The sequence below is a fragment of the Anarrhichthys ocellatus genome, unplaced genomic scaffold (genome assembly GCF_004355925.1).
Source record: "Anarrhichthys ocellatus isolate YVR2014 unplaced genomic scaffold, GSC_Weel_1.0 scaffold33, whole genome shotgun sequence".
Lineage (NCBI taxonomy): Eukaryota > Metazoa > Chordata > Actinopteri > Perciformes > Anarhichadidae > Anarrhichthys > Anarrhichthys ocellatus.
The window spans coordinates 2,346,603-2,359,610 of NW_022280063.1; the positions used below are offsets into that span (position 1 = coordinate 2,346,603).

The following is a 13,008-nucleotide window of genomic DNA, read 5'->3' on the forward strand; positions in this document are numbered from 1 at the left end:
CCCCCCCCCCCCCCCCCCTGCAAAGTGTTCAAGGGGACCACATTTCTCTGAGTTCTCTTGAGTTGAGCTCAAATGTCCCACTCTCCCGTCACAGATTATATTTCATTGAATGTGACAAAGATCCAAGGACGTGTGTATTGATTTCAGACGACATCACTCCAACACTGTCAACGCTACAGTCAACAGTCAGGATGTATCGTTGAGATTGCTTGGGCATCATAATCAATAATGAGCTGAGCTTTGATCATAACACCAATGTGTTGCGTAGAAAAGCTAGCAGCGCCGTATCTGCCTCGACAAAGGTGATCGAGGTCTGTGGCAGTATCGCAGGTACCCAGCAGAAAAGTCTGTAGAACAAACAGCTGTTTCGAGTTTTTCCATTACTGATACCAATATCGTAAAAACCTCAGACACAGCCAAAATGCTGGATCGGAGGAGAGTATGCAAGTCTGTGCACCACGATATCACATCATCGTATAATTCATCAGTGAGAGTTGCACATGTGCAGAACCAATCGGACAGGTGCTAACGGAGAGTGAGTTTGATACTGTGTTATTACGGTTTTCACTGCTGCACAACCAATTGCCGCTCTGTGGACGAATAAAGTTCTACTTGACCTGAATATTTAATATATATAATAATTATAATATTAAATATGTTGGGTTTAGTATGACTTTGAAGAAATTGTTTGACATTTTGCCGCTCTCGTGTGTGTAGGGTAACTATGGAGCTGGAGCCAGGGGGCCATGAGATTAGATTATCAAAGGTTAGCATAGAGATTGTCAGCATGGGGGGGGAGACAGCTGGACTCACTCCCTTCAAAGCTCCCAAGTGGCCCATTTCAGAATCATATCAATTTCATGATTGAATTATAATTATTTATGCATTAATGTCTTCATTATTTCAATGTTGGAGCTGGTAAAGTTACAGCTAAGTTTAACTACTCTGTATACTTAATAATTAGGCTATGTACTAATAACACATCGTAGTGTATTTGTTGCTTTCTACTTTGAGTTAAGATCCCCCCTCTGGGGATAACGCAAAGTATCCTAACTAGAACTTGAGTGGCCTAAATGTACATCTTTACATTCCACAACTGCTAGAACGCAAACTTGTTTACAAGAGCACAAAGTTCCTGTAGATCTAGCCGCTTGATATTTGGCTGTTGAAGTGCACCGGATTGATGCATCGAACTTTAGAAGGTGCAAAATTAGAGGGTCCGAGCTCCACCCTCCATCGTCAATCCTGTGGGAAACACTGTACACATGGAATGACATGGAACACAAACTCCAACAACACATTAATGGGGTGTGCATTAGTTAATCACCCACTCACACACACACACACCCTCCCGTCCCCAGATTTAACTTCACATGGCGTTATGAGCCCTCACTTCAGTCGAGTAGCTAACAAAGCGGCCGTTAATGGTTGAAGCACCCAGTCGGTAACCTCCCACCACCGGGAAACAAAAAAAAAACAAACAGGCGCGTGCACGCGTGCAAACACACATCTTTAATGACTTCTTTTCTGCGGCACATTAGCTATTGTGCGGTAATTAATGGGAGAGTCATGGCGTTCAAAAAGCCAGTCTTCTCTCTGCAGACTAGGAGCTGTACGCCACAACAATGGCTTAATGAGTAAACACGCCGCGCGTCTCATGAATAAATTATTTGTGCCTCGCAATTAATTTTCCCTATTGAAGTTTGAAAGAAAAAAAAAAAAGCAGGACTGTTACCAGTCTTCATAAATCAAAAAAAGGAGGGAGTCGGGAGAGAGGACATGATGGCAACTTTTTGTGCGTGCGTGCCTCAGATCCTCTGTAATGCTGTGTGTGTGTGTGTGTACGTGTGTGTGTGTGCATTTGATGAATCTGGGTATTTACTTGTGTGTTTATGAATGAGATCACATAGGTTTTTTCTTTGCCTTAAAGCGTGTTTGTATGCATGTGTTTTCCATGTTTTACAGAAATTTGGTGTTCAATGTACATTGCACATGCACGGCACGTGTGCGAGTGAGCATGCCGTACGTAAGACTTACTGAAAGGAGCTTCCACGTTATCGGTCGGACCTGTCGCGGGATTCCAGACCAGCTGAGTTTCCGTAGCTCCTCTGTGAAACAAGAACAGAAGTACCAGAGGGTTGATTTTACATTCACCACGGACACATATATAGAAATGTGGTACAGGGAAGTCATCATCATTTTACCACATAAAGTCCTCCTCTTCTGTACATGTTGCAGCACACTGTAAAACTAATTCATCTTTTAACTGACTCACTCTAACTTACAGCTTCCCTTTGCGTAAAATGCTCATTTTCCTTTGAGATTTTTGATTCCTCTCTCTTTGCCGCCGCAGCATTAACACAGCTGTGCAGAGAATTTCAAATATGAATCTCAAATATCGATACTGGTGTGAGTCAAGCTCTATTCCCCTTCCCTCGTTTTGAATTTCTCCGACCACAGACCACAAAACTAGAGACGTCTATCACTAGAATAACTACATGAAATAGACACAAAATCATTGTATTTAATATGTTTTATTAAATCAAAGTAGCACCATATCTACATGTGGTTTGCATGTTGGTCTGTCTGCCTGACTACATGTGAATGCAGCATTCCTGTGATAAAAGCAATACATCTACCATGACACAGAAATTCAAAGCATTATTGGGTTAGTAAGTCATTCTTGGAAACCCTTCAATCAATCAACAAACCAGCCATGTCCTCGCCGCCAAGGCTCCCAGTCCCATCCCTCTTTCACTGCACTGAGATGCTCCGATGGGTTAGAAGAGGATTATTAACTAGATCCTCCACTCCACCCCCCCCGGGTGGGAGATCCGGCTGGGCTATAATGTAAAATAAATCTGGAGAGGTGGAAATTGAACTTTTAAATTGGCAAAGAGCAGTTCCCTTTGGGTCCATGAAGACCCAGGAAAATACGGCTTAATGTCAGGGTGCTACACAGACATCCGACACACAGCCGTCTCTCTGTAACACACACACACACACACACACACACACACTGTCAGTAAGACAGGATGGGTTGGGTGTCTGGATCAACAGTGATCCGACAGGAGATGTTGCTTTTGTCTTGTGGCATTTAATAACCCGTCTCTTCCATTTCAACCTACTTCCAGTGAGTCAAACATAATAAGAAGACTAGAATAAAAGGTGTAGGATTTCACTTCCTTGCACGAAAATGAGCTGTGTGTTCATGATATTCTGACCCACTCTGCGTCTCCGCGACATATTTTCCCCTGAATATACTGATCCTAGAGGGAAGTGAGATCACTGAGCGACCTAGTCCACCAGGACCAGGCAGCTTCAGGGTATTCAACACACACAGTATCCGTTTGCTTACGTTCTTTTTCAGCAGCAGTTCTTAATTACCAAGAATCCTGGATGAGAACATTAACTCATCCAATATTCACAGATAGGTCTCCCTATCCCCGGGCCCTGCGGGTCTACACCCCCCCCCCCCCCCCCCCTCCTCCATTAGCATTCAACAAGACGAGTTGCCACGGCCAAGCTGAGGCAAACATAAAAACACAATGGGAAATCTCTTCACTTGTAATTGCACTGCCTCTGATTTACCTGCATTCCAAGAGAGGACAGGGGTTAGGGGGGGGGGGGGTGGCACTGCCTTAATATACATTTCTGAGTTGGAAGAAATAAAATTAAAACAACTGTACCTAGTAAATAAGCCATATTCTTCCTCGACTCGTATTCAAGGCACAGGCTGGGAATTGATAAGCCCTTCGCACGGAGTGAACGGTATTGATTAGCGCTGCCAAATGACTCCGCCTTGCCTGTTCTTCAAGGCAAACGCAATGGAGGGCCAGAGACAGATAGCGGAATAGGAAATAACAATCAGCTAAACAGCAATGGGCTAAGTCCATCGGCTAAATTGAGTGAAACGCATTAGAGCTTGTTCAGCTGATGGGAAAAGCTATTTATTCACTATAGTTCCTGTGCATCTCCCACTTAAGATTTCTCCCTTACCTCGTCCCCGGTGACTTTAATTATATAGGAATTCAATACGGTGATGCAGTGCAAAGCACGGCTCTGTTGGTTTGGAGCGAGTCGGGGCCCCCGCAGAATGGAGAGGCTTTCAAACACCCCAAGGTTACCTGTGCAGCAGCAGCAAGTCGCATTTAAAGGCACGGATGAATAGAAGAAGAAATCTCTCTCAGATATGAGACCAACCAGAAAAGTTGCTGCAGGTTTTCTACAGATTATCTCTGTGTCTCTTACCTCAGGACTAGAGAAGGCAATGTGTGAACGTGTGTGTGTGTGTGTATTGCTACCAGGCTATGTTGAGTGCAGACATCATTTCATTCACAGACAGAGTCCAGACACAGGAAAAAAGCTGTCTTCTATTAAAAGCGTTTGCCTCTCACTGAATCTGTAGCTTTCAGGCAGAGATAGGACTGTGCCTATAAATTCAATTTGCCCCTTTTCCTGAGATTGGCACTACGAGACGCTTAAACGGTGAAGTCCATCAATTCTACACATCAAAGTATGCTCACAGGCCTTGGGGAGTATCACTGCATATGCGGAAAAAGGTTGTTATAAAGCCTTTGTGGCTCCAGAGGGAGCCGTGTGAAAGCTGATCAAAGCTGCCTCGAGTGACGTCACTGGAATCAACGGTCGAAGGAGGGATCCTTCAACCGCTGGATGTCAAAGAAGCTATGTCACCCAACTCTGTGAATTAAGGACTGTTCTTATGTGGAGGACCGAGTCCTTCGTTCAGAGGAAAGTCAAAGATGCATGCGTGTAGCCTCTGTGCTCCTAAAAAAATGACGATGCATTTCCTGTCCCCCTGTTTGGAAACAGGGAAACGCTATGCTACCGCTAAACAATCTGCTGCCATGGATTTTGAAAGTGGTGAGCTCACTAGACCTCTGTGGCCCGCTGCCCATCTCTGCTGTGGAGGCTCGCGACTACATTAGCCACAGTTCGGAGTTGGATTGTGGGTAATGTAGGCAACCACTTTTGACAAGGAAGAAGAATGCGTGGAATTAACCGATTGGTTTTGTTGCATCGATTTGGATCATTTCTAAAAATTCCATCACATAAATTGATTGGGGTGCTCTTTTAACGAATCATTTCCGCCGGTTTTCCCGTTTTATCGGTGAAAACTCTTCATCAAGCAACACCTAATGCAACGGACATGGCATAATACGATATTGACGTCGGTGCGGGCTTAAGTTAATTGCCACTGTGGTCCCGTCCCAGCGCGGTTCATTAGAGTACATCCTTTTCTTCGCAGGCGTATGAAAGACTAATTCCAGACCTGTGGCAAATTGACCGCCACGATTGCACGTCAAAGACCATGTGCACAGGTTTTGCAAATTCCCATCAACTTTCACAGCTCCGATTCATTTTCACCCCTTCCAATCTCTTTCGGCCAGTACCCCTGTGTGTGTGTGTGTGTGCGTTCCTATGTCACTTCGTCGTTGCAACACTTGCAACGACGTCAACCTCGTAGAGCTGGACAGCCGCAGTGAAGTGACGTTGAAGGCGCAAACGACAAAGTGCAAGAGTTTAAGGGTGAAACGGTTGCCCTGTGTGCGCCTCTACATTCATTACGAACAGCTCGTCGAGGGTGTCTCTCCTCTTGCCTCGCACCTTTTGACCCTTCATTTGCACTGTCGGACGAAGAAATGAGTCCATGAATCTTGTGGGCTCGGGCTTAATTAAACTATGTTATATTTCCCCCCCACGTCATTAATCTCCCCACGGGGGAAGGGGGGTGTACAGAGAGGAGGGGTGGAGGACGTGAGGCGCAATTTGGCTAATAGTCTTTACATCCCGACGCCGCAGTGATCTCCAGAAAGCCCCCTGTTACCCTTTGGGCAAACACTTTGTATTTGCAGGAAAGGCTTGTGGAAGAACAAATGTGTGCACTGAAGGAGCCTGTTCTCTGTGTGTGGGTGCATGTGCGTAGAAGAGTGCCGAAAGGGCAAGGGGCAAATATTTACTCGGCACCATGTGGACCAGCGGAACAAGACCCGTTAGACCCGTACATCATACACAGAAAAGTGCAAACACAGCTCCCTACTCACGAAAAATTCGCAGTCTTCCAAACACTCTCCAGCAGAGAGATGGACCACTGCAGACTCCCGATCACAGTTACCCCAATGAGAGCCCAGACGCCCTGTAGACCCAGGTAGTACTGATGCACTGTGCTGCTACAGCACATGGAAGGACAACGGTTCTACTCGCAAAGATGGTTTCACATTTGAAATTAGTCCTGGGCTAAAAGCCTGCTTTGAAAAGGAAGCACTGCCTAAGACAATATGTAATCCATAATCCATCTGTGAATGGACTCTGTGGCGATGCTTTGTTCTAATGCAAAATACACTCTCATAAAGAATGGTGTCTATACCCGCTAATCTCCATTCCCCGGAGTGGGCCGGTGACAGAGAGGCCAGCGTGAGCGCAGTTGACGTACGGGCTAAATTGCAGATGTCGTTTTCATTAGCGCGAGGCCGGCTCGTCTCGCAGAGAGCACGTCTGACTCTCTGGGGCATCTCCGGTGCATTATGAATGAGCTCCGCTGGAATAAATTAAACGGCATTTCGTGACATTTTGGAAAATGAATCTGTTTGTTGTTGTTTTTTTTTTGCTCAGCGGGCACTTGTCACAATGTGGCAAAAAAGTTTCCCCAACTGTCCCGCGGGCGACTAGCTGTCCCCGTCAGTTTCGGTGAGCCGAGTTAATAATGCAAACAAGCCATTTCTAGCTGACGAATCTGTCAACTCCTCTTTAAACATAGTAATCTGCACGACTTGAAAAAGATAAAAAACACTAATTGAAGCTGTAAAGACAATTCTTTAACAGGTCTCTACAGGAACAAGGCGGAGGCAACTCATTAAAGCAATTTACAGTCAATTCACCCCGCAGGCTGTCACTTCAAAATGTACGTTTAAAAGTGCAAGCGGGGGCAGGCGGAGAACAGAATTCCCCTTGTGGGACCAATAAAATATCACATTATTATACACATGCTTTTGGAACTAGTGCCATCAGTATTGTGGGCGTTTTATCATGCTGGCAGGCACACACTGGAGGAAAGCCATGTTCCTCACAGGCATGACAAACACCTGTAACGTCAGCAGCGTGCAACTCAGGGGCGACCGCTGCTAGTCCTTCCTCTGCGTCTGCTGTACTCCATTATGCATGAACGTACAGGGGTGCATTTTGTCTTGGCTGGAGTTAAGCTGGGAACCACGGGGGCCGATTAAGACACCACATACCTTCTGTTGAACAACCACCGCAACAGCTGCTCCGACGTGGTGGCCCCTCAGAGGTAGTGAATGCTCAACGAACTCTTGAAACATTCAGAGGGCAACATATAACTAAATGCCATGTTTGTGTTTGGTTTTTTTTGACTTGTTTGGTCCAAGATAAACAAAAGGGTTCTGAAACAGCAGCCTCGCTAAAGGCCACCTCAACAGAGCCTACATGGAGGTTTGAACCCCTCACATGTGGGTCACGTGACCATTTCTTCACCATTTTAGCTACGTAATGTTGCAGCAGAAACACTACCATTGAGTTGTGGCTGAAATGAAGAGAAGAGACGTAGTTCTTGGAGTAGCAACCAGCGATAAGTGTTGTAATGAGCACAAGGCAACATACAACAAAATCCAACAATGCAAGTGGTTATACAGACTATGCAGAACCTGGGAAGTGATTATATCGATTACATTATAATGTAAATGACTGACTCCGCCAGTTCAGACATGTTTGTGACGACAACAGGACGGCGAGGAGGTAAAGATGTACAATTTAACAGCGGAGATGACGGCTAAAATGTTGAAGGAGTGCTGGTTAGCGGTTCGCCGCAGCACAGAGCTCACGGTTCACATTGCTTCACGGTTTTCCAGCTGCTATACAAGGCTACAGACTATATTTGTTTCACCTCTGTCCCGAAAAGTCCTTTCAACCACTCTGAAGTCTGTGTAAACCATCGAAAAATTATAAATGTTATCCTTTTACTTTATTATTGTCATCCATAGTGGTTATTTGCATAAACACACACAATTCATGTGGTAAACAATTAAAAGATTGTATTTTTATTGATAAAAAAAAAAAAAATCTTTCCTGAGTGGACTGAGCTTCACTGGCCGAGTGAGGGCTCTGACTATAAGCTACCGAGCAATACCAGGTGGTTGTGTTCGAAAAAATCTAATAAAAAAATCAAACGGAGTATGTGTGTGTGTAAGTGTGATTGTGAGTGTGTGTGTGTGTGCTCCTGCACTTCCTCCATGTCTGCCTGTCTTCCTCACCTGTCAGTCAGTCTACCTGCCCGTGTGCACGGTGGTGTACGAGGGCCAGTGAGAAGAACAGAAGCGCCGTCTGTCAGTCAGTGCTGGCTGAGCGGGGAGCTGACGGGAGCAGGAGGGAAGCCGGTTGGCGGGCCGGAGCCATGCACTATTCAGGCATCGTTCAGACGGAGCGCGACCACTGGGCCAAAACACCACAAGGTTCTCGGCAAAACAGCGCGCGCACACATCTGCCAAAAAAAACTAAGGGGTTTGTACTCTGTATAGCGGTGAGCTACCTCAGCAAATCCAAACACTTTTTCCACTGCGTCCTGAAGCAGCACGAGAATCAGGTCATGTTTGTCTCCTGCTTTAAAGTGCAGCAATAAATAATTACGATGTGTGCCACCTGTGTGATGCCCATCAAAGCCTTGGATAACATTGCAATGGCAGAAGAAAACGTAGGTTAAATGCCGCCGTTGCAGACGTTGTTCCAGTGTCATCTGAAGCTATTTTGCCAGTAAGGTCAAAAAAAAAAAAACAATACAATCAGGACGGACACCTTTCTCATGCAGTTCATTAAAAAGTTAAGCTCCCCTCCTATAAACCTTGAATGCAGTGAGAGAGCCCTGAACGGTCTAACTCATCTAGAGGACAAAGTGATGGCGCCAGGGAGCAGACGGCTCATAAACTAATGGCGCTCTTGTAAAAAGATACTCCCCTCTGGATTATACCTGCTCAGGAGGCCTGATGGATGGCCCAGATGGCCGGGAGAGGACACCGAGCATAGATGAGTGTACAGGTGTGACAATGTGTGTGTGTGTGTGTGTGTGTGTGTGTGTGTGTTCGTTTGTGTGCTATAACACAGACGTGCATAGTCAATTTCCTGGGGTGTGCCTCGCCGATAAACGATTTAGATGACACAGGTTGCAAAATACCTGACCTGGTCACATTTTGTTTTTTACACAGTTTTATGAGGGGATTATGGAGACATTTTGAATTTCAGTTATGTCACTTTTACAGGTAATGGTTATATTGTAAGGAATAAATTTCCACATTTCCGCTATTCTAAAAATGACCTCATTCATATGCGTATCAAACGAGTGGAGATTCAAAGGATGGTGGAATTCAGTAAAAGTAGTAATGCTAATAGGACGACACGTCCTTTCCAAGCGCTGCTCATGTTATCCTCGACACTTAAATAGCCTCTTCAATTAGTCAATCAAAACAATTCTGGAAACATTTAATAACCAACTTCTGATTTAAATAATGTTTTGAACTGCAATGCACTGGTTCCACATTGGCAAATGTTTTCAGATTTTCTTTTGTAAATTGACTATCGTTGCATTTTTGGGCGGTTGGCCGAACAAAACAAGCCGCTTGGAAAAACATCACTTGGAATATTTTACAAAACTTTTACAAAAATTACATTTAAAAATGGAGATTCCACCGATTTGTTGGTTTTGACTTTTTGTTCGGCTGTTGCTGCGTTCACACCACGAGCGACACGGCAACATTCTGCAAGTCGTTTTCAATGGAGGCCGATGGCAGCCTGTCTCTGTGTGACAGGCTTGATCGATACAAATCCATTTTTTTTTAAAGCGCTCCAATGACGCCTTGAGTCGTCGATATATGTTTATTCATAAGTTTTTGTTTCACTCTGTGAAGTTAGCCAGTTTCCAGTGCTATTTAACGGCATAACTACGTCAACCAGCTGGCCACGCTTGGCCGTTTTCTTGCTTTAGTAGTCACATTCTTTTCCCGAAATCCCTAAATATATATAACAGTGGACACAACATCACTTCCCCTAGACAGAAAGCAGCACTTCCCAGTTGCCCTGCAAGAGAACAGGTGCAGTCTGTAAGGACTGACTTGTGTTCAGTGAAGCTTCTCTTAAAAGAGAAAAGGATGAAAAAAATAAATTCACATGGAAGACCAGCGTGTAACAACGGAGTAAACTAAGCCAGACAAGCTGCGAGGCTGCTGACACGGGGAGACAGTTGGAGGTTGGACCAACCTTATTAAGTCAAGTGTTTTGCCCGGGGACATGCGAGGAATCAGCCCACACGCGCATGAGCATCCACGCCCAGATGCATGCACACACCGCTGGAACACACAGCGGGGTGCAATTTTAAAGCGGGAAGAAAAGGGAAATAACAGAATGCCGTGACGTCAGCCTCTCTCACAGTATCCACTTTCCAGGAGAGGACACTTATTCAGCGGTGCATTGTTTTGTTTTCTCTCTCTAGCTTTCGTCCAATCGGTGCTGTTGAGGTCCCGAATGAAAGAGGAAGCTCCTGAGAATGTTCGTGGAATCCGTTTTTCTGTAAACTTGCCACATTTTCCCAGAGATTTTAACGATGGGAGACGGTCCAATGCTTCATTATCTCCACTTTCCACGCCAGTGACCCCCCCCCCCCCCACACACACACACATCTATAATTATCACACATGGACTGGGCTTTCAAAATGAGGCATTAGGGCCGAGTTAAATTGAATTACATCACCACCTCCCACTTTGATGGTCGGCTTTTAACTTTGCAGGCGCGCTGACGGTAAGCCTGTCATACGGTGGCTGCTGTGTAACAGGATTGCGGGGCTGTAGCGCTACAGAGTGTGAAAGAAGCGGGGCCTCCTCACCGTAGTTGCTGCAGTGAGGGCGATGGCGGTTGGGGAGAAGCGTGCCGTAGACGGTGGCGGAGGTAGAACGAAGAGCTGCAGCACCCCCCCCAAACAGAGGGCAGGGACACACTGACGCACGGCAAGGCCATGGGAGGAAGTGTTTTCTGGGTTCTTATTGGTGGTGAAGCCGGTTCTTCGTGTCTGTGTTATTTATAGTATCGATGGCGCACGGATCGACACCATATATCGGACACACGTTTGTGGACATGTGTGAGGTAGACTCGTATAAAGACCACAGAGAGCAAAACAGAGAGTCTCTGTTTTTTTCTTTAAGAGAGAAGAAGAGGAAGAAAGAGAGACAAACAAGGAAAGCAACTAATGAAAAAGGCTTGTAAAAGATAGAGTAAGGATAAATTGCCGGGACGGAGAAGAAGGGGAAAGGACCATTGCCATAGCAACAGCGGTATTTCTGCCATCCAGCAATAACTGCTCGATGTCACATGCCGACTCTTGGTCTTATAATCAATTTAAAAATAGGAAAAAGATATGCAGGAAGTCTGTAAAACCTGGCTTTGTGACGTAAAGCCCACAGAAAAACAATGCCTTTAGTTTAGAAGCTGGAAACTGAACAGCTGAATATTAAAATCATGGAACTGTGGAACCAGCAGTTCAAAAAGTCCTTTTCGCCTATTCCTAGACCACACATTTAGAGACGGCAGCAGTCACATGACCACAAAAACAGATTCTGTTTGTTCGTCAAAAGAGTGGTCCTGGATTGGCTCGAGTTAAGCAAGCTGGAGAGTCAAGTAACCGGCTGTCTGTTTCTCCCACCGGCAGTTGGCACCTTGCACCCGTCTGCGAATACTGCAGCCGTGGTTAAGAGTCGCATTAACAAGAAGTGAAACTGGCGAGTGGACTTTTTATCCCAGCTACAATAACTCCCTCCTCGCCGAGCGTTCAGCGGGTGCTGTGATCAGGTTCACTCGACAGACAGGCTCGCCTCGGGGCATCAGGAATAATTAGCTGGAATCAGCCTCACATCAATCACCCGACTCATAGGTCGTCACCTTCTGCATGACCTTACATGCTAAACAGGCCGCTATCACAACCTGTCGCAAGGCTCAGTGGAGAGGGAGAGGGGGAGGGGGAGGGAGAGACTGACGAGGATGTTATAGACGCGAGTACAAAGGAAGATCACGACGGCGAGTTAGGCAGACCAAAAAAGAAAAAAAAAAGGTGCGAAAAACAGGTGCAAGCGTGCGTACTGTTGCCTTTTCCCACCATCTATCCCCCTCAATTAAATCCAGTTTACTTCTGACAAACAGTCCCAAAGTTTCATATCACACGAGCATGAAGAGTGGAACTTAACGCGGCCTATTGCACTCTGCCTACATGACAACACTAGCAAGCCTGCAAAACAAAGTGGAGGGAGCTAGAATGCAAAGTTATGCACTAGGTCTACCAATCACACGCTGACCAACACGGGCTCGCACACACACACACACATACACACACACACACACACACACCTGTGGACTCCAGAGAACGGCGGTGCTGACATGTCGGGGGGCTTGGCCCAAAAACATGGCTGCCCCTGCAATTAATTACACCGCTCAAGTGAGGAAGCTGACCGATGGATCATCCCGGCCCCCATCTTCCTCCGAGCTGAAGGACGGTCGGTCGAGTTTCTCCTTTACATAAGGGGGCGTCGTCCCCGCTGACGGCATCCAATGGCACGTGAGGGAATTTGGATGTCGAGTGTTATGCGTGTCACGGGCGATGACCTCTGCTTCGAGGACAAGGAGCTTCATCCGTCTTGTCACCTTCCTCTTAACTAAAAACTGCAAAAAAAAATGTACTACTGTGTACATGAAATGTGGAAGCAGTGACGTCAGTATTTCTAATCAGACATATATAATCATGCGCAAACAATATTATTTATTTTTCTCCCAGAAATATTTTTACGGTGCAGTACGCTTCCATCAGATGGTGGCGATTCTTTTATGTTATTTTTGTATTCTCATCTATATCTCATCCTTTGCTGCTGCAATGACCCAATTTCCCCACGGGGATCATTAAAGTTTCATCTTATCTTATCGTATCTGCCCCTAACCCCCCCCCC

The 13,008-nt window shown here is 45.8% G+C and overlaps 1 protein-coding gene across 9 annotated transcripts in view; it reads right to left on the bottom strand.

Annotated features, from left to right (window-relative positions):
* The window catches only part of tbc1d22a (TBC1 domain family, member 22a), a 96,012-nt gene that overhangs the window by 73,799 nt on the left and 9,205 nt on the right, over positions 1-13,008 (bottom strand). For all 9 annotated transcript variants that reach the window (XM_031865783.1, XM_031865778.1, XM_031865781.1 and 6 more), the window contains one exon: positions 2,038-2,108. In XM_031865783.1, coding sequence (XP_031721643.1) covers positions 2,038-2,108 — 71 coding nt within the window. The remainder of the gene's footprint in view (positions 1-2,037; positions 2,109-13,008) is intronic.